This window comes from Mustela nivalis (assembly GCF_964662115.1).
Source record: "Mustela nivalis genome assembly, chromosome: 16".
NCBI classification, from domain to species: domain Eukaryota; kingdom Metazoa; phylum Chordata; class Mammalia; order Carnivora; family Mustelidae; genus Mustela; species Mustela nivalis.
In genome coordinates, this window is record NC_139035.1 from 19,322,942 (window position 1) to 19,345,744 (window position 22,803).

The 22,803-nt window shown below is 40.8% G+C and overlaps 1 protein-coding gene across 2 annotated transcripts in view; it reads left to right on the forward strand.

Moving 5' to 3' along the window:
- Window positions 1-22,803, forward strand: part of RGL1 (ral guanine nucleotide dissociation stimulator like 1) — a 250,261-nt gene that overhangs the window by 85,220 nt on the left and 142,238 nt on the right. For both annotated transcript variants that reach the window (XM_082702932.1, XM_082702929.1), the window contains exon 3: window positions 7,519-7,682. In XM_082702932.1, the coding sequence (XP_082559058.1) occupies window positions 7,551-7,682 (132 nt within the window). In that variant the 5' untranslated portion in view covers window positions 7,519-7,550. The remainder of the gene's footprint in view (window positions 1-7,518; window positions 7,683-22,803) is intronic.

A 22,803-nucleotide genomic window follows, 5' to 3' on the forward strand; every position in this document is an offset into this window, starting at 1 on the left:
CTTGGAGATTGAGAAAGAATAAGGAGTGGCCTAGTGCCAGGTCACTGTCCATGCTTCTTCCGGAAGTGTTTTCTTTCCTTTTCTTTTTTTTAAAAAAATATTTATTTATTTATTTGACAGACAAAAATCACAAGGAGGCAGAGAGGCAGGCAGAGAGAGAGGAGGAAGCAGGCTCCCCGCTGAGCAGAGATGTGGGGCTCGATCCCAGGACCCTGGGATCATGACCTGAGCTGAAGGCAGAGGCCTTAACCCACTGAGCCACCCAGGCGCCCCTGGAAGTGTTTTCTTAAAAGAGATCTTCCCCCATAGGGACCTGTTGTTATCCTATAGCCTAGTAAAGTGACTATAATTAAGTAGATTAGACTTCTGTTTTTAGTCAAGTAAAAGATTGAGAACAGACTGCCCTTTAACCCGAGATGTGGAAAGGCCAGTCTACTTGGAAGTTAGTTAAAATGATGTTGTGTGTTAACTGATAACCTCAACAGACTTTATTCCCTGAATATAATATTTTCAGCTTTTTGCATTGCTCTTATGAGAAGCCCACCTCCAGATCTTTTCAAGGGCTTAGATTCCTGCAAATTCAGATTTTCCACCATTTACACGATGCTATTTTATAAGTGGAACACAGGTGATTACAGTGTGGCAGCATGTTTCCCAGGAAGGTCGCAGTTCTGGGGTCTGGAGGGCTCAACAGAAACCCCAGGCTTGTTCCCTCATCTGTCTTGATCTGAGCTTTTCCCAGGCTGCTGTGAGTGCACTGAGGCTCATGATGGGCAAGTCTAGCGCCTGGCACGGTGAACGCTACCTCACCACTGAATTCCTACAGCCATTGTTGCTACCAAAAGAATGACTCCGACCTGAGTCAGCTTGACTTCCTTCAACTCAAAGATAAAGATTAGCCTGTGACCATTGAACTGTGTGATGCTCCCCTGATGGTTTTTTGCATTTTGCCCTCATTCAGCAAGTTAAAGCTGGAATCCACAGAATTGTGAAACATTTGAGCCTGGGATGGTCATGTGATTTACAGTTTCATCTCATTCTTTTCAAGCAACAGAATCGCTGAGCCTTTTATTGTAATAAAAATGCAGGCCATAAAAAATTCAGTCCCTTTGAATTCTTTCTTTCTTACAACGCCGGGGGATTTTTCCTGATCTCGGGCTCTGTTCTGTTTAGGTATCCTCCCTCTCCCTCCCCCACGTCTGCTTTTGCAGATCTGTTTCCAGACTGCCCGCACTGAACGGGGGACCAGGAAGGGAGCCCAGCTGTTTTCCTTGTGTTGGCTTTCTTAGCTGAGCAGGAATTGCTGAGCAAAGAGCAACATTTTCTCCAGGGAGGTTCACAAGGGTAGTACAAACCCAGTCTGGGTTTTTCTTTTTTGGAGTTATTATTAAAAACTGCCAAGTACTATCAGTGGGAGGGGGAGGGGCTGGTAGCATATAAAGTCTGAAGTGCACATGGACCAGCCTTAAAAATCTATCAACTTGTTGGGACGCCTGGGTGGCTCAGTGGGTTAAGCCTCTGCCTTCGGCTCAGGTCATGGGATCGAGCCCTGCGTCACACTCTCTGCTCGGCAGGGAGCCTGCTTCCTCCTCCCTCTCTGCCTGCCTCTCTGCCTACTTGTGATCTCTCTGTCTGTCAAATAAATAAATAAAATCTTAAAAAAAAAAATCTATCAACTCGAGTGAAGCAGGAATGTCTTGCACTTCTTCAATGTTCCTGTTTAACAGGAGACAGTTGCTGTCAGAGAAAGTCCCTTATGGTTCTGTAGACTCTATTGTGCAACCTTGCTCTGTGCTCAGTAAGACAGGACATAATTAAAATTCCTTTGAAAATGGTTTCCCAATGATTGACATTTGTTCCAAAATACATCATGATAGTAAATGTTTAAACTGTTATTCCAGTGAAGTTTTTTTTTTCTTTTAGTGGAAGGAAAATAAAATGATTTTTTATAAAAGGGTGATTAAGCTTTAAAAAAAAAAAATCAAGGAATAGGATACTTTTAGTTTCAGTCTCTCAAAGAGCTGCCAATCCAGCAGGGGAGTCTGGAGTAAATCGAGAAGAGCAAAAGAAACCAATATGCAGAATATAAGTGTGTTGCCTTATAGAGACTAGAATGCTGTTGGGTTTCCAAGGAGGAGGAGATAATGATGATCTCTTTTGCTCCTAACACGTTGACATCAACTCTCACTTCAAACACACCCAACTTTTCAGTATTGCTCTGAAGCAGTCTGACCCTGCTTTCCCAGGAAGAAAGCTGCTCAGTGCTAGAAATCTATGCCATGACTCCCTGTAGTTCTTCCTGTCTGGTGTCTGTCCGCACTCCAGTCTCCGTTTCCACGCAGAGATTCTAGATTCCAGACAGCTGCTTCTGTCTCTATTTTCAGAAGGAAGAGACCACTAGGATGCACCCCAGTACCGGGAAGGCTGTATCTTAAGACCTCCTTGGTTGCCCCAGTTGATGAATACTGCAGTAGCAATTATGATTAGAGATGTCTACCTGAACCAGGATTTGGACTCTAAGGATCATTGAGCTCACCCAAACACCAGGCTTACAAAGCCTGGGTAAATTTACAGTTGACCACGCATTAGAGAATTTTGAGTTGCTCCTGAAATCACAACTCAGGTGTTCAATCTGTGAATGCCACGGCGCTGTGATAATATCCTACTGTTAGATTTTTGAGTCGTGAATGCGTGCATCCTGTGGGAATAAGTACAATTTGTGAGGGACCTATAAAAATTACAGCATTTCACCGTTGTGTTTGGTAGTATAAATCCCTCCATTCTACTGGGAAAATACTTTAGTGCACAGTAGTTTTGCTTTCTACATTTAGGGGGATGAGGGGAGTACTTTATTTTATATCTGTAGGGGGCCTCAGCGGGGTTATGGTCTCTTTATTCACATTAAAGATGAGGAGCCGGGGGCTGAGAATAGTGAAATGGTTTGCCCAAGCGTTACACAGAGAACTTACTGCAATCTTAGGGTTTTAGCCCAGGTCTTTTCCAGCGCTCTCCGTGCTGTGCCGTTCTCAACCCTGTAAATAGATGCAAAGACCGTTCTTGGCACATAGACACTCAGATGAAAGACTTGACGATAATCAGAGGTAAGGCCTTAAGTCTGTCTCATCTGCACAGAACCTGAGCTCATTCGGAGGCAGAATGAGGATGAGAGAGGGTAGGAGGAAATAAATGGCAGAAACACGAGTAATCGTGGGAACAGACTGAAACAGGGCAAATACCAGCATTTTCAAGATGAGAAGAAATCTGAGTTGAGGTAAAAAAAATATCAAGAGATGTTTTTGTTTTTGTTTTTTAGGCAGAAGCAAGAGAGCATGTGTGTAAGGGAATCAAGTGGAAATGCCGTATAATCAACGCATAGGACAGAATCTGCAGGGGCAGGAGAGAAACATGGTTCTACTGGACAAAGACTAGAAACACCAAACCATTCCAGTAAGGTTCTGAATATTAAGTAGGTTCTGAATATTCCCTTCCAAAAAAAATGGTAGGGGAACAGGAAGGGAAAAAAAAGATAATGATTTAGAAGAATGTCTCATATGTTATTTACTAAGATAGAAGGGAAAGTCAAATTCAAAAAAGTCAGGACTGATTTATCAAACCAAGTCCAACATAGGGATTAATAAAATAAATGCAGATTTCAATGAAATTGTTCCCTAGCACTGACTTTTAAAGCCATGCTTCAAAAAGGTTGTATCTGTGAGAATTATAGATATTTTTTTACCAGATCACAAGAACTGTTACTAGTAATGGCAAATGTTTATGTTCTTAGATCATCACTTGTTATTTAACTTTTTAAAAAAGATTTTATTTATTTATTTGACAGAGAGAGATCACAAGTAGGCAAAGAGGCAGGTAGAGAGAGGGGGAAGCAGGCTCCCTGCTGAGCAGAGAGCCCGATGTGGGGCTCGATCCCAGGACCCTGAGATCATGACCTGAGCCGAAGGCAGAGGCTTTAAGCCACTGAGCTACCTAGGTGCCCCAATACTTAACAATTTTAAGATTAGCCCCTAGGTTGCCTGAGAGGCTGAGTCATTTAAGCCTCTGACTCTTGATTCCGGGGGCTCATGCCGCACCAGGCCGCATGCTGGGCGTGGAGCCTGCTCATGATTCTCTCCCTCCCTCTGCCCCTCTCCCACCATCCCACTCACGCACATGCTCTCTCTCTCCCTCTTAAAAAAAAAAAAAAAAAAAAGATGATCTTTGGATTTAACCAAATTGAAGAAAAACAAAACACAACTTTAAAATTTTGTGGGAATGTTAGGGCTCTAGGATTTGAAGCAAACTCATCTTCAGAACCCTTACTTGGCTTTTATCATCGGCAGGTTGTTCTCAGGGTCAAGCGGGATAGAGAAAAGAAGCTGTTTGTATGGAAAAGCAGATACCTGATCACAGATACCTGATACCTGATCACAGAGAACACAAAAGCAAAATTAAGTGCAAAGTTGTAAACAGAAAATTGCTGGAGAAATGCCTTTTCTAATTGTAAAAGGGCTATGACTGTACACTGTCTCTACTTCATGAAATGGAAAAGAAAAGTAAGAACAGGGGAGATAAGTTTGGTGGAATGAAAGCATCTGAATTCCCTGGTCAGAAGCCGAGATGGGCTGGGGCACCTGGCTGGCTCCGTCGGTGGAGCATGGACTTTTGAGGGTTGTGAATTCAAGCTCCACATTGAGTGTAGAGCTAACTTAAAAAAAAAAAAAAAAAGAAAAGAAAAGAAAAAAAAGTTGAGATGAGGGTAAAAAGGAAAAGGAATGATCTAGTTTTCTAGGATCTGTATCAATCCCACTCTTCCCTCATTGACTCATCGGATGCACCTCCTCTCAAGTGGGCACTACTGGGCCAGTGAGCTAAGACAGTGACACTTTAACTCTAATCCGTGGGAGAAAGAGCAGGAGAGGGTGGTCTCATTCTACTAGTGACGGGGTCGGGGCTGGGGGTTGAGGTTTTGCTGACCTGACCTAGGAGAGAAAGCACCTGGGGCCTCTACGACTTTCCAGCAGTGTATTAAACTTACTTAGCTGCCTTGAGTAGAATTTGTCCTAGGAGAGGTCCTGAAGATGGGTAATAAGACCTCAAATTTCAGATGGGGTGGAGGATCTTGAAGGGCTTGAAGGGCGTCCTAAAGAACTGGCTGCCTTTCTGCTTCCATGCCTAGTTCCCAAGGACCTCATAATGGTCTAAAACTCATTTAGTTGCATCTTCTCCCCAAACAGGGCAAGGAACAATCTGTGGGAAGCCAGGACACAGTAGAGTTCAGTCTCCAATACTGACAATTTGCCAACTCTCACCCACACGGCAGCGATGAGAAAGCAGCTGTGGGCAGCGGTGGAGTGGGGTCACCGTGGGGTCACCTGGATACATTACACTTACAGATGTTCCATTGTTTGCCCTGAGATTTTGTAGTTCGTCTATTTCGTCCAGTTAGGTTTCCATGATCCGTGGAGGATAGAGCCCAAACCATCTTCTGTAGTTTTTCCACTTTGTTTTGATTTATTATTTGTTGTTTACAGTATTATCTCCAATAACAATGATGGAATTTCCTTCTCTACCAATCTGGCCTGTTTCCACTGTGCCTGTTTATTTTAATTTCCTTTTTTTGGACTGAAACCTCCACATGACTCTGCTCTGTTTATTTCCTTGGCTGTAAGTGTCGGCATCATTTATTAGCATATCCTCTCCCGTGAATTTGTTCATTAATTATGAAGGTTTTGTTTCCTGCTTCCTAGTAGGATTGTGTTCTGTGTTGCGCGTGTGGAAGGGCTGCGGGTGGTTTTGGTTAGCAACTTCCTCATCATGCCTCTCTGCAAGCAGACGGTTTGCTCTCCACGGTTTCCAGATGGACCGTGTGAGGCAGAGAAGGGAGTCAGCTGCCGAAGAAGCTTTTCTCAAATCCTCTGACCAACCACCCCTGCTCGGCTTATCAATACTCACTGTTGTCTACTTTTATTTGGGCTGTAGGTTAAGTGAGCAAGACCTGCTTTTTTGCAGACAGGCTCCGATCCTTGAAGCCATTTCCATGAAAACTAGTCCGTTAACTAATGAGCAGTGAGCTGCTTGGGGATGCGTGATGAACGTTAGACTTGGCTCTTCCTCTTGAAGACCCTGCAGCCCACTAAAGAAATCAATCAAAAAGAGAAGACGTAATTTGGCTTTTACATCTGTTATTTGAAAATATTGGCTCTGCTGCCCGATTTTCACCGGATTCTCCTGATGTCCTGAGTTAACTAATTCCTCAAACGTTTGTTTAGTACTTACTCTGTGTATGACACCATCTCTAGTGTCAAGATGCTTAAAAGACCAGAAGGTGGAAATAGAGCTAAAAGCAAATAAACGTAATGAAGTGTTAGAGGTGGTCCCATAGACACCTTTCCAGAGTATATAGAGGGAGTAGCAGAGGAGGAGGGGGGCTTTATTCCCTTGGAGTGAGGGCTGGGAGCAGATGTCCCGAAGAAAGCCTGAAGCTACGGGATACATTTGAGATGCACGTGTACCTTCCGAAGGCAGGAACGGTGGCTGAGGAGGCAGCCTGGTATGGTGGAGGAAAGGAGGGCCTGGTTGCCATTTTGAGGAGTTAGGGTTTCATTCCCTAGGGAAAGTTTTAGGTAGGTGGGATGTCATTACCAGATTTACTTTAAAAAAAAAAAGAAAGAAAAGTTACCCTGAGAAGCATAGATTCAGGGGGACTTGAATGGAGGCGAGGAGATTCCTTAGGACAAGATGGCGCGGAGCCGGCACCATGTGATTCCAGACAAGCCAGTGGCGGATGGAAAGATGTCAAAGAAGCAAACTTTATAGAATTGGTATCATTTTTTAAGTATTGGCTTTACAGCAACTGCTGATGAAACTAAGGCTCAGAAAAGTAATGCAGCCGATAAATATCAAAGGGAATATGTCTCTGTGCTTCCATTGCAGTTTGAAAAAAAAATGGTGTTATGGCATTGCGCACACAGTGCCGTAATATACCATATTGTGATTACTTGTTTATAAGCCTTTCTGGCCTGAGACATTACCCTTCCTAAGGTTAAGAGCCAAACTACCAAACGATTTGTGTATGCGTAGCATGGAACCTTGTACAAACAAGTACCCGATAGATGTTTGAAGAGGAACACGCCTCTTTCCAGTACTTTTTCCACGTGCAACACACAGCATGGACATACAAAGACATTTCTCTCGGGCTTCTCTTACATCTACCTGAGGGGGCCAGAGCAAAGAGGCAAATTGGGATAATAGGCAGATGATGCTTCTTCCTTTGCTCTAAAATTCCCATCATTAGGGGAATTAGGTGCATTTCAGAATGCACTCCTTCCTCCAGAAGCCTGCATTAAAATAGCAATAATGAATATTTAAAATATAAAAAGGGGCCATGAAGGTTGATGTCTATTGTGACACCATCCTCAGTGGTCTCATTATCCACAAATCAAGCACGAGAATTTGCTTTCATATCTTTTTTTAATGGTAATTAATGTTTTAACCTGGATCACACTTTATTCTTCCTCTCAGGTCCGTAATGCCTCCTGCCTGGCTCTTTCAAGATGGAGGACAAACCTATGGGAGAGCCTACTCAAGTGGCGTCTAAATTCAAACTTTCCAACAAGGTCGAGAGCACAGGACACTGGCTGGTGGACGATCATGCTCGGATATGGGAAGTTTTAAAGACAGAGGAGGTAGGACAACTCTAAATCACTGAGTTTGTACAATAATAGATTTTCTTTGACTTGAGACTCCCAGTTCTTAGTACGGTCAGCACCACAGACAAGCTTGGCAGATTTTTATTCAGAGGCCACCCATGAATGGAGAACAGTAAGTTAGGAGTGTGTTTCTTGGGTATTCATAGTGCCACGGTGATTTAGCCAACAGAGGTGGCACTGACAGAGAGTACTTAAAATACACAGGTAGACATTCTCCTTCTAGAATCCTGCCAGTCCTAAGTGGGAAATCAAATCAGTTGATTCCTAAGGATCAATCATAACAAGTGGAATTATATAGATTCATTGTTTGACAGGATGAGCCTCAGTGTATCATTAGGGCTCTTTGGTTGCAAGCAACAGAAATGGACCCTGACGAATTTAAGCAAAATGGGAAATTATAGGAGGATATTGGGAGGCTCATAGAATTGATGAGAAGCTTTGAAAACTTGGATTAGAAAGAAGACAAGAGTCAAGTCAATAAGAACTGTTCAGGGCACTACCCCTGGTATAAATTCCAATCTTTCCCCATCCTCTCTTCATTCTCACATGTATGTATCTGCTCCAGATGCAAAGCCGTGGAAGAGAGGGCCTCACTGCCAAGCTCAGTCACATGTCTTTTTTTTCTGGTTCTTCTGTAAAGAGAAGAAGAATCTTCCATGAGAGACCATTATAGCAACTCCTCACAGCACTTGTGTTTGGAGTCCAAGTGTCCCGTATCCACATATTGTGACCATTACAGTTCAAGAAAGTAACTTGACAAGTGCAGTCTTAAACTGCCCGAGCAAAAATGTGAACCCTCTCTGTAGGGATACTTGCCCAACAGATTTTTTTCTTTTTAAAGGAATAAATATACACACAGAGTAGTTGAAGTCTTTACAAAACCTACCTAATAGGACCAAGACTCGGGTCAGTTGAGTGAGGTGCCAAGGGCACAACATTTAAGGAAGCACTCTCTCGTAGGTTTGTGTCCTGCACTTGCATGAACTTGGGAGTCAACACATCTTTATATTTTGAAGTGCCTTGCTTGCCTCACCCTCTTGCTGGCTCTGCCACCTGGTTTTATTCTTCTCCTGTATCCTCTAGGTAATTCTTTCCCCAAATTAGGCATTTGCCATTCTTATGCATATTTCAGTATATATGGTACATACCTGTTATCCACATATCGAATATATAATATTGATTTACATCTTGTCAATTTTGTGTAAGTTATATACTCTATATCTACTTCTATAGCTTGCTTTTTTTTTTTTTTTTTTTTTTTACTTAACATTTGGTTTCCACTTTATCTGTTTTCTGTGCTTGAAACAAGTAGTTCTAGCTTACTCACATTTTACTTTTAACATTTGTTTATCTGTTCTCTTATTAATGCCAGGTTTTTTTTCAATACAAGGTAGTGTAGTACATTTCTTTAGCATAGACACCTGTAGATGGCCTGCTGGATTATAAAGTATGAAAACCTTCAGTTTTACTAGTTATTACCAGATTGATTTCCAAGATGAAGATATGAGTTTATATCCCCACTAGCAGCATATGAGAATTCTCCCCGCTCCGCATCTTCACCAGTTGCTGATCTTATCAGACCTTTAAATACTGGCTGATCTGATTGTTTTGAAATGGGATCTTGTTGTTTTAACATGAATTTTCCCATATGACTAGTCAATTATCCCAGCACCATTTTTGAATGTCCATAATTTCTTCTTAAATTGGTGATGTTCTCATGTATCATATTTCTTTACGTACACCTTCCGATAGTGTGATGCTTCCTTGACTGTTTTAGCTTTAAAGGAAACATGGGTATCTAATTGGGTATGTCCCACTGAAATATTGCTCTTCAAAATTGTTTTGGCTGTTTTTGGAACTTGCATTTTTGATATGAATTTAGGATGAGCTTGTTAGGTTCTGTGAATATGAAGAAAAAGGAAATCTGCTGGAAATTTGACTAGGGTTGAAATAAGTTTGTTGATTAGTTTGGGGTATTGTCTATCATTATGATAGTCAGTTAATATCTTGTCTAATTATTGACTTTAATGGGCATGCTTCAATAGTTGACCCTCACTATTTCACCAACATTTTATCCTATACCCCTTTGCTGTAAGATTTTTACTTCTAAAATTAAGGAAGTTTTCTCTTCTCCTTTTCTTTTTTTTGTTAAATGTTAATTTCTTTACATTGTAATATTTGATATCTACAAAATAATATACATCTAAGTTATAGAACATAATATTAAACAGACACTTGTGAATTCATTATGAACTTAAGAACTACAACTTTACCAATTTGTTGAATACATATGTGGACTCTTCCGTATCCTATTTCCTTTATTCCTTTCCCTGCAAAGTTAACCATTTTCTTGAAGGCTGTGTTTGATCATTCTTTATGTTTTTAAAATATATAGGTATCCCCAAACAACATTGTTTAGTTAAACAAACTAGTTATTTGGTCATATATATATATGATATAGGTCTTATTTCTTTGGTGACTCACTTCTTTCACTGTTTATAAGATATTTAGTAGTAATTCATTAATTTTTACTGTTGAATAATATACTATTATGTGGTTATGCTATGATTTGTTTATTCATATGTTCATGGACATTTTAATTATTTATTTTTTTGCCATTATGAACAATCTGCTAAGAATATCGTTATGCATGTCTGTGCCCTGGTGTAAGAGTACTCCATGCATAAGAATTTTTCTAGATTAATACCTATTAGGTGAATTTTTAGTTGGGTACATCCAAGTTATTGCTATATTGCTTTCTAAAACAGTACCAATTTACACTCTCACTAGCAGTGCATAACATTTATCTTATTCTACATCCTTGCCAACTTTTTAATTGTCAGATTTCTTAATTTTTTGGACCTCATTGTTATAAAATAGAATCTCATTCTTTACTCATCAATTCTTGATATATATCACTCCATCGTAGATACTTTTTTCTCTCTCTCTCTCTCTCTTTTTTTTTTTAGAATTTACTTTTCTGAGGGTCTAACTAGAGCAAGAATCTTTTTTTTTTCCTTTTTGTCTGAAGATGCCTTTATTTTGAGCCTGCTCTCAGAATGATAGTTTAGATGGGTATAGAATTCCAGGTTACTTTCTTTCAGTACATTAAAAACATCCCATTGTCCTCTGCCTTCCATTGTTTCTGTTGTAAACTAGCTAAAAGACTAATTTTTTTATTCTTTTGGATATAATGTCTTTTCTAACTTGCTAGATCTTCTCTACATTTTTGCTGTTTTGTAGTTTCATTCTTCTGTGTTGAGGTGTGGGTTTCTTTTTATTTAACTTCTTGGGTTAAATAAAACCCATAGGGCTTCCCAAATATATGAATGCTCTCTTCCATCAGTCTGGAAACATCTCTGTAATTTTCTTTTCAAATAATTGCTTTTGCTTCATTTTACTTCTGTTACTCCCACAAGATTTATATCTGATTTTCACACTCTTTGCATATGTCCCTTAACCTCTCTTTTGGAGTTGCTATCTTTTTTTCCTCTCTGTCTTATATTCTGATTAGTTTTAGATCTACAATTCATTAATTCATTAATTACAATTCATTAATTCTTTCTTCAGTTCTATCTAATCTGCTTTTTAACCCAACCAATGAGTTTTAAATTTCAGTTATTCTATTTTTACTTCTAGAAGTTCTGCTTTGTTCTTTCTAAAATTTTATAGTCATTTTTTAGTGTCTTCATTTATATTCCTGTTTTTAATTAGAAGACTATTTGTCAAGAACTGTGAAGGTTATGAGATCTTATGCTATTTGCAAGTTTTCTTGCCAAGGTAATAGATACTGAAAGAAGACATGAGACTTCTCTGTCTCAGAGACAGAAGAAACAGTAACCAGAGTGTCAGCATGTTTTTATTGGCTCCTTATGCTGTAGTTCTTCCAGGGCCTAGATACCTGCCTGCACAAGAAAGGATCACTGACTTTGGGAAACTTTCCAGTTTATAGTAGACAGTAAGTAAGCCTGCACTTTCTCCTAGTAGGAGATGTTACCTTATCCTTTAAGGTTAACAATGGGCTACCAACACAGGCCTGAAAAATGATCTGGATAAGGATCAGCCAGGCCTTGATCATTTGGCATAGAAATCAAGACATACAGAAACAAGAGAGATTCATGGAGGAGTGTTTCTCCTCCCTATTTAAATATAATAGTCTTATATTCTGAGTTGGCAATTCTAATAGCTATTGATCTTATTTTGCTATCCGTTCTTTCTGTTTTCTTTTGCACATGATGTTTTGTTTCTTTGTGGTTTTACGATTTTTGACTGTGGGTTCATTTTTCTTGGAATAAAGGGAGCTTTCTCTGTTGAGAAAGTTACTTCTGGGTGCACTACCAACTGGAAGTCGCTTTAAAGGAAATTCTTACCTTGAAGTTTTCAGACTACTCAATGTGAATATAGGCTAAAAGCCTGTGGGTGGGTGTATTTGTGATAATTAGTTCCAAGGGGAATTGACTCCTCCCTTCCCAGCCCATCCCTGCTCATATTCAGTGCCATATTTTAAGATAAGCAACTTTCCTGGTATTGCTGTGGAGGGCATGTCATTCTTGGTTCATCTGAATGCAGAGGGAATAACATTTTGGGGTCCTAGTTTGATGCAGTGGGGATTCCCTGTAGATTCTCTCTCTTGAGCCATTCCTGGGTTTTGTTTGTTAGTCTTGGGTTCATTTAAAGGAATAAAACCTATATTAGTTAAAGTAACTCTAATGCTTTCTCAAATATTGTCAAAAATTTAAGTGGCTTAATACAATAAGAGTTGATGTCTTAATCACATAATAGCCTAACACTTGAGTTCATTTTTAAAGGAAAAGCATACATGAGCCCAGCATGGGCTTCTTTCAGAAGAAGAATGAGAGAAAATATTCCTGGAAGAGTGAAAACTGTGTAAGGGGTAGTATTTAGGGAGAATATCCTGCAGTTTGGAGCATTTTTAGCAGAAAAGGGATGGCAAGAGATGAAGCTGAGAGGAACCAAGTAATGAAAAGTCTTATGTGCTCCACCCAGAATTTCAGAAATTCTCCTGTGGGCTTTGGGGAGTCAATGAAGGGTGTTAGGCGGGGCTAGTGACATGGTTGGGTTTGTTTTTTAGAAATGTTACTTTGTCAGACATGTGAAGGATAGCCTCGAGCACTTCAAAACCTCACACACTTAGGTCTCTTTCTTTTCCATCTACATTGTGCTAGTCAGTGCTCAGTGGGGAATAATTTGGGATTGTTCTTTTTTTCTGGATGGGAATTCTCTCTCTCAGCTAGATCCTTTGTCCTTGAGATCATTTCCTTAGTTTTAATTCTATTACACTATAAACCCAAAGCATGAGGATATAAACCTGATGACTGATTGACAAAACATTTTCATAGTCTTTATGTAATCATATAATCATTATTTTACACTAATACATTGTTTCTATAAATTGTTACATCCACCAAAATATTGCCAGCTGTGGGTACAAAGGCAATTCATTGGATTCACCATAAGATAGCACTTAGTGGTGATGACATTTTGTTTTTTTGCTCATTGCTGATTGAATTTGCATTGAGTCATCTGCTGTGCCACTGGGCTTATCTGTGTTCAGTGTTTTACATTTGTGAGAAGGCTGCCAAGATAAGCAACATTGTCTTGTGGCTATGGAACAGAGATGTTCTCTGTGCGAAATTAAACCAGTGAATGCCTGTATGGAGATTGGACATATGACCTCTTCTTCTCTATCCGGACCGGGACTGGGACCCCACATTGTAACATCACATTCTTGGAAGAAGAAATAGTAATGTGGTCATTATGCATGCTTTGGAGATTAAATCACACTCATCATGGAATGAGTAAAGTAGTTGTATCATCAGAAGTGAGAAATGGAATTTTATATATTCAGTTGTGGCCTGTAAGCGAGGGAAAATACCATTGATCGAGCACTTTCTCTGGGTCAAGAACTGTATTTAGTTGGCACTTTCATATTTATCAGTATATCTGTCACAGCTAAAGATATTTTTTCATCAGGATTTTGAAGGTTGGAGGTTAAGGCACATACTCAAAGACACATAGCTGGTAAGTGGCAGAGTAATGTTCAAACTCAGGTTTGTCTCTCTTCATTTTTCTTTCTTTCTTTTTTTTTTTTTTTTTAAGATTTTATTTACTTTGCAGAGAGAGAGAGAGAGATCACAAGTAGGCAGAGAGGCAGGCAGAGAGAGGGGGAAACAGGCTCCCCGCTGAGCTGAGCAGAGAGCCCGATGTGGGGCTTGATCCCAGGACCCTGAGATCTTGACCTGAGCTGAAGGCAGAGGCTTTAACCCACTGAGCCACGCAGGTACCCCTCTCTTCATTTTTCTATGCTTATTTTCTCACAAAGTTGTCTACCAAAATTATTTAAGTCAATATGATTCTACATTTAGTTTCCTTGCCCAGACTTTAACTAATCCTGTCCAGGGCAGGACCCTCAGCTCAATAAATGGTACCAGTTTTGCTTTCAGAGGGCGTGGCTCTGCAGTGTCTGGTATGAGTAAACACCAGTGTGCCCACTGAGTCCTGACTTTCTTCCACTCCTCAAAGCACTGGCCCGGTGTGTGTGGCTGGAATTCCATCGCTCTCTCTCATACAGTATACCAGTATCTCATGGAGAACTGCACCCTGCCCTTAACACTGTTCTATTTAAATGGGTCCCTAAAACTCTGCTACATTCTTGGTAGCTCTCTTTTCTGCACAGCTGAGCTCTAAGTCACATCCCCCAAGCTGTTGATTGGGGTCCAGCTGTGAACAGTCTGATTGTTTGGAACCTGGATATTTTTATCCATTTCCTGAGCACTTGTCACTTCCTTGGACATTAAAACCTGCCAGAATCACATCAGTGTTTTCCTGTGCCCATGAAACACTGTTCACCAGTCTGTTGTTACCAGGGGGCACACTCTTGTCATCAGGAAGTCTCTCCAGTTCCAATCGGCCAACTTTATATCTTCTGATTTTTTTCATTGGCTCTTGTCACCAGAGTCCCAAGTTGCCCGGTATAAGATCATGTTACGGTAAGACCAGGGCATAACATTTTTAATAAGTTTCACAGTCTAAACCAAAAGGGGGTCTTTTGCATATCAGATCTTAGTTCTAGTTACATTTCAGCCTTGGTATGAAAAGGTGCTTGTGTACCACCTCTTCAAGGAAGACCTCCTTGACTCCTCTGGTCCGGGTTAGTGACCACATTGTGTGGTCTCATAATACGTCTGCTTATCGATCTTATAAAACTCATCACGTGAGTGGGACTCATATGTTTATGTATTGCTTTCTCCTAAATTAGAATGTAAGCTCCTCAAGGCCTCTGTCCTATTCATCTGTATATGTCCAGTAATATTCATGGTGTTTGGCACATAGTAAGTACTTGATAAAAATTTACTGAATACAGAGAACATACAGAGTGCCTAAGAGCATGGACTCTGTAACCAGACTTGCTGTGTGAATTTGTCAAATTTCTTAACCTCTCTGTACTTCTGTTTCCTCCTCTATAAAAATGATATACTTATAGGGTTGTTATGAGAATTTTTTGAGTTCTAATATGTAAAGTGCTCAGAACAGTGCCTGCTACATAATAAGCAATAGAGGCAGACTTTTATTATTGTTGAACAAATCTGTGATGAGGGAAGAGTACAAAATGTTACACCATATCGGCCTCTCCGTTGGACAGCAGCTGCTTTTAATCCCTGCTATCTGGAGTTAGGATTTCCCCTACCATCTGGAAGGCCCCACACTCCAGGATCCTTTCTATGATTTTAAGTGACTGTAGAATTGGAACTGATGGTCACAACTGCCTGACTGTAATGAGACTTCCCTAATTTAAAAAAAAAATTATTATTTTATTTGACAGAGAGAGAGATCACAAGCAGGCAGAGAGGCAGGCAGAGAGAAGGGAGGAAGCAGGCTCCCTGCTGAGTAGAGAGCCTGAAGCGGGCTCGATCCCAGGACCCTGGGATCATGACCTGAGTGGAAGGCAGAAGCTTAACCCACTGAACCACCCAGGTTCCCCTCATTAAAGTTCCTACAGAGCGATCCCTCAGGCAGGAAGACAGTCAAGCCCAACTAAACAGCACTGTGTTGAGATACACAAATATCCGTGGTGTAGTGACCAGATAGGGGCTTTTCAGAACCACTCAACTCGACTGCCCCCTTCCCTGTGTGTGAGGTGGGGTGACAGGTTAGCAGTGTGCGTACTCGCTCCTCAGGGCCGTGTTCGGGGATCAGAGTGCACGGGCGGTGTTCTAAACCTCGTGGTATGCTGGCTGCTGATTCAGGTGGTGCAGGTGATGATTTGAATGGGACGGCAAACCCTTCTAGAGGGTAAAATTAGTCAGGATTGAGAGGAAGAGAACTTTCTCCTATAGAAAGCTCTTTTGTAGTAATCAATTTAATAGCAGTTGTGATCAATTTATCCTGCTCTGTTGGGGTCCAAGTTCTAGAATGAACCCTGCCTTTACCATACCAGATATGAACATTTCTTCATATTTTAATAGAGAGAGTAAAGGAGACTGCAGGTAAACTTAGGCAAAAAGGAAGGAAGGGAAGGGGAGGGAAGAAAAGAAAAAGGAAGGAAGGAAGGAAGAAAGGAAAGGAGGGAGGGAGGGAAAAGAAAGACAAGTTTCTCGAGGTCCGGGAAGTCATTCCTTCATGGGGCTTGCATTCATGGGCATCGTAAGTCTCCAGGAAAAAGTTAACAAAGCAGTTCTGTTTCAGCCCATTGTTTTCCACAGTGTGTTCACCGTAAACCTCCGAATCTTGTTGTTCCCTTGAAACCCCCATTATGTCAGGAAAAGCTTGGCGTGAGGCAGTCAAGAGGCAGGGGGTGAGGGGTGGGGGAGAGGAGTTTACAAATGGAAATCTTTCCCATGAAAGGGAAAGGAAGTGTCTTCAGTCCTTTTTAAGCGGGTTTCCCCTTGAAGGGGGCACACATGAGGAAGAAATGACATTATTGACATTTGTTCGTGGGTTACAAATGCAGGGTCTGTGGGAGAGTTTGCATGTCTTCCCACAGCAGTGAGTGGCTATTTTAAAAGCCCATCCTTTCTCAGGGACCCAGGAGAGGAAATAGTTGAAAATCTTCACTACAAACTCTCTTCCTTTGTGACCCGGCATCTGAGCAATTCACCTGATCTACGTAATGGGAAACCCTGATCTAGGAATCCCAGGAAACTTTATAGATGAAGAAAATATCAGTGAGGTAAAGACTGGTGGAGGGGTGGGCTTTGCTGTTTGGAAAGGGTTAGCATTCTCTTTTTTCACCTCCTTGAGAGAGAGAGAGAGAGAGAGAGCTCGAGTGCTCGAGTAGGGGAGGGGCAGAGGGACAAAGTCCTAAGCAGACACCCCGAAGTGCAGAGCCCTATGTGGGGCTCAGTCTCGTGAGCCATGACGACCATGACCTGAACTGAAACACTGAGTTGGAGGCTCAACTAGCTGAGCTATCCCGGTGCCCTAAGGGTTAGCATTCTTTAAAAAAATGCATTCCGATGTCAATAACCCCAGTGTCTTTGCACATCACACTGTTCTCTCTGTTTAGAATGCCCTTCCTTCTCCTTCCTTAGCTAACCACTCACCTTAGCTTCCTTACCTAACTACTCACCACTCACACTCTGGGAATCTTCCTTGTTCTCCACACACTGTGTTACGTGCCCTTGTCATTTTCCCCTAAATTTTTTTTGAAAAGCACTTTGTGCCTTTTTTATGTATATTTATCACATTATATTGTAAATGCTTATTTTATCATCTTTTCCACTGTACTGTGAGCTCCTAACAGGAGGAACTATGTTTTTTTTTCTTTTTCAATGGAATATAAAACTATTTATTGACCACTGTTTACCAGTATTTACAATAAAATAAATAATATACAGTTGGATAACATTCTGACTACAAAGTTATTGTTTTTCCTGGTTTCTGCTGAGCTAGTAACTCAAATACTGGAAAGATTGAGCCTACATGTCAAGAATGGGTGACGGTTAAGAATTTGGATTATAGAAGCCTATAATCTACCCATTTATTCCAGCAGGTGCTATGTCTGTCTTGTTCAAAGTTACATCACTACACTGTTGAGGTGTTTCTTGAATGAATGAATGAATGAATGAACAAAGGAAGGGACAGATAAACAACCATTTTCATATGTTGATACGAACACCTGAGAACACCCAAGTGACAGAATTGGCGGCGGCTTGTGGGGGGATGGGGTTGGGTTAGTGGTGGTTTCTCTGACATCGTAAAAGGGCAGACTGAAGATCCAGAACTGTATGTTTTATTCTGTGGCATGTACTTGCCACTAAGAGGAACTATTACAATTTTATTGGAATTCTGAGAAATCAACACCATATGTGTATAGTCAACATACAGCGACAATAAAAACAAATTGCCTGATGAAAAGAGTCCTCAGTAAGCACATAACCCCTCCACCCACTCTTGTTTACCCTTATGGTCAAATCATGCTTGTAAACCAACTCATTGTTGCCTCAAAACTTTCATTTTAAGTAGGATGAATACAGGGCGAAAACAAATCTGAATTGTTTCAAAGTAAAAATGTTGATCAAGGGAGCTAAAAATGGCAGAGACTTGAAACATTGTGTTGGAAGGATCCTGCCTATCCAGGTGGGAGGAGAAGTTATTTTTAAGGAATAATTGAGAGTAGGGGATCTCTGAAAGCAACACAGAGCTAGGATCTCAAACTGGAGTCCCAGAAGTCGTATAATTTACTAAGTGAAATGCAGATCGCTGACAATAGCATCACAGAAAGTGAGTGATTTCCAAACAGCAGGACTTCTCATAAGAAATGTAGCAAGCTCATCGATACAAAGTATACATATAAGGACACACCATCCCTTTAGGACAGCGATCAAGGTGTCACCCCTTTTCTGAAAGGAGGCAGGAACCACAAGGAAGAGGATGCAGAGGTTAACTAGATCAGACTTGGACTTGAGAGCCACACAGATGGGACCATTAAGCAACCATCAGATTTTGAACTGAGAGCTGAGTTCTATGGAGAAAAGAGCCAAATTATTCATCCCTTGGTTTCATTTCTTTTTAATTATGAAAACAAAAACACAGGACACTAAAGAAGTCATAAGTGACAGGCCGTTTTTCAGTATGACTCTTAAATATCTAGTCACCTTGTAAAAGCTTTTCATATACATTTGCAACATTGTAGTCATTGTAGGACCAGGAGAAACGTTCAGGGGCCAGTCCCATCAGAATGTAGCTTGTCTGTTTGTCATCCCTAGCCCCCTTGGGGTCTCTGCAGTCTTTTGATGCTATTTTCTCATTACTCCCATGGTTGCATATTTCTTGTGTGGTGGAGAAACATCCATGGCATTGGCCCACCACTTAATTCTTATTCTTTAGCTAAATTAACCAGAATGCTTATGAATGCAGTGCCCTGGTTAACTTAATTTTCTGCGCATTTGTGAGCTAGCAGACATGACATAGTAAGCCCTTAATTGCCGTTTCTAAATGATTGGATATATAACATATGTGAAAGTACATTTCTCACTCAAAAAGTGCAAGTTGTGGGGCACCTGTGTGGCTCAGTTGTTAAGCGGCTGCCTTCGGCTTGGGTTATGATCCGAGGATCCTGGGATTGAGCCCTGCATGGGGCTCCCTGCTTAGCGGGAAGCCTGCTTCTCTCTTTCCGACTCCCTCTGCTTGTGTTCCCTTTCTCGCTTTGTTTCTCTCTGTCAAATAAACAGATACAATCTTAAAATAAAAAAGTGCAAGTTCCTTCCAAGCATGAGAGGATTTGAGGTTGTAGGCCATAAAGGGGAAAGCCTCATGGAGTTTTGGATTCAGCTAGAATTTGGTTTGAGCATAGATACATCCAGTATTTATTGTAGTTAATCCTCTTAGCTTCAGTTTCTTGGTCTGCAAAGTGTGGATGATAATATTCTTTTGGGGAAGGTTGAGTATACAATGAATATGAACCATTCAGGACAATGACTGGCCCATAGCAAGTGCTTGATTAATATTATTTCCATTTTTCTGTCTCTAGTTAACTCAGGATTGATCACAAAACCGTTGAGTTTGGGCCCTTTGAAAAGTCTTGAATAGAGTGAAAGTAACATACAAAACTATTAACATTTGTCAATTATAGATAGTGGTAATAATGAACATGATTATATATGTTTATGTTTCTGTGCGCATGTTTTACAATTCTAAAAATTAAACATGTCAATGGGGCACCTCGGTGGCTCAGTGGTTTCAAGCCCTGAATCAGGCTCTCTGCTCAGCAGGGAGCCTGCTTCCTCTTCTCTCTCTCTCTCTGCCTGCCTCTCTGCCTACTTGTGATCTCCATCTGTCAAATAAGTAAATTAAAAAATCTTAAAAAAATTAAACATGTCAAAAGTGAATAAATAAAACTAAATCAAGTGGCAGATATCATTACATGAGCCATCTAAAATAAATCAATTTCTACTATAGTAAATATGGAGTAGTGGACTTGAATCATTTTGCAATCAGTATTTGTTGAGTAACTACTAGGAACAGGATTGATAAAACCCCTGCCTCATGGAGCTTACAGTCCAACGAGGAATACAGATGAAAACTAACAAACATAAAGCCATCACACATGGGATCAGGTCAGTTAAAGGAAAGACAAAGGTTGTAAGGCAGCACAGAGGAGTCACATTTTACCTGATTTGGGGGAGGTGAGGAAAAGCTAAGGATGACTATTGATGTGTAGGGGGCATGATGTATAAGACCTTTTTACATGTCATTGGAGAATGAACAGGGTGAATGACATCAAGAGATGCAGGTGCGGAAGGAAGTCCTTGGCACATGCAGAAGGAAAAGCATGTGCCCAGGTGTAGTGCCTAGAGGGATGGAGAAGGAAGAGTAGTTCAATGGGGTGGAAGATGGGCTTCAAAGTGGAAGGTGTAGGGGGAGATGGAGATGAGTCTTGAAAAGGGCCGATCAAGAAGGGCCAGAGAAGTTTCATGCTTCTTGGGGAGGGTTCGCCCACCAAAGTATCAAGACCATTGTCTGCCCCTGTTGGTGGGGTCTCCATTTTTGTACCACTACTGTTGGTGCTCAGAAACTGATAATTCAGTCTTCAAGTCTGATGGAATGCTGTGTTTTCTGGGAGAGGCTGAAATCATGTCACTTGCTATTTTTAAGTGGACAGAAACATACTCTAACTACTTCCGGGGAATAAAATGAGTATGGAAGTTCTGTTTTTTACATATTGTTTTTCCTACATATTTTAAATGTAGAAACTTTCACTGATGGACTGAGGCTGTCCTGAGCTGCAGCCCATTTCTGCCTGCCATCAACAGATTACGGGCAGTGGCTTGTTTAATGTCCTCTTGGACTTAACAGAAAAACAGACTTGAAGATAGCCTTTGGGAACCTAACTTGTAAGTAGATGAGCTTTGTAATAAAATGTTAACTCTATCACATTTTTCCTAGCCTGCTGGTATCCTCTCGAATCATATGGATCAATGTTTGTGTCCCCAGTCTTGAGGTTAACTAGAGTTTTTGAAGTCAATACAAAATCTTACAACCTGCTAGACTTTTCTTTAACAAAAGCAAAAGCATTTGTCCGTTATCCTCTGGAGCTGGGACAAATAGCATTTGGTTTGAAGAATCTGAAACACCGTTGCACTGGGGCAGAGATGAAGAAGGGTGATTACATTCTAATGACAGTCATTCACAATATCTGATCATGTTCAAACACAGGACCATTACACATGGTTTCATAATGGAAAATAAATGGGCCAGACGATTCAGTATACACAAACCATCTGGTGACCTTGCCCGTGACTCCTCGGGGAGAGAGTTGATAGGAAAACTGATGATCTGATCTGAGATTGTGATTTGCCCAAAGTTAGAGAATAACATCATTATCCTCTGATTACCAATGGTTGCTCCCTGCACTTGGTTTTCTACAATTGTGTGAGTCTCAAACATCCTTCTCGCAAACTCCAGTTACATGATAAATTTCCTGGCTACTCTATTTTAATTTGGGAGTATACTTTCTATTGTCACTTGAATTCTTCATGATGACACTCTTCCTTTCCTTCACTCTCTGCCCTGACCTACCTTCCCCCTCATTAATATTGAGAGAATTAACATTAAATCTAGAACTGGGATGTTTGAAAGAGTAGATCATCTTTATAGTTGGTTCTATGTGTCCAAGAAAAGTCTTTAAGCTACAACTCTGGGTAGCATTTTTCTTTCCTCCAGTTGCATTTTTTTTTTCTTATTTAATGTGATCAGTAGTTCAAAGCAGAAACTATTCTTGGCTCAGTTTCCTCCCCACTAGTTATGACTTTTAGATGTATATGTGGAATCTTGTTCTCAGAGGAAGATCTAAGGAGACCCTGTTATAAGTATGGGGTTAGCCACCATAAGGCACAGCTGGTACAAATCAGCATGATACAGCAATAGCTCAGGGTTATTGGCAGAGCCTGTGTTTAGGATTTAATAGTAAAGAAAAGGGGCTCTGTACTGTGGGACAGAGAAGAAGGGAAAAGCTAGGGGGGGAGGAAGGGAGGATATCAAAGATAAACAGAAGAGGGAAGACATTAGAAGACGGGGGGGGGACCGTATAGTATATAAAGTTTATTAAATAAAATTATATTCATATATAATCCTTCCTGGTTTAGAGCGATTTGGGGGCACCTTATTTTATATACTATATTCCAGTCCTTTAGGAGGGTAAACAGAGGAACTGTGGGGTAACTGGATAGCCCATGAAGAACTGGGAGAGATTTTTTTTAAAAGATTTAATTGTTTATTTACTTACTTATTCATTTGATAGGGAGAGAGAGAGGGCACACACACAAGCAGAGGGAACGGCAGGCCGAGGGAGAGGGAGAAGCAGGCTCCCCACTGAGCAGGGAGCCTGATGGGAGACTGGATCCCAGGACCCTGGGACCATGGCTTGAGCCAAAGGCAGATGCCCTGAACCGTTCAGGAGCCCCGAACTGGAGAGATTCTTGAAAGAGATTGGGAAGAACAGAAATTCTAAAATGAGAAGAGAGTATGGATTCAACAGAGTATGGATTCTCCGTCCACAGTCTGCTTTGATGTATGTCGTCCCTAGTTCAGTCATGTCTCAGATTTTGAATAAAGATATACATGGTCAGCATAAATC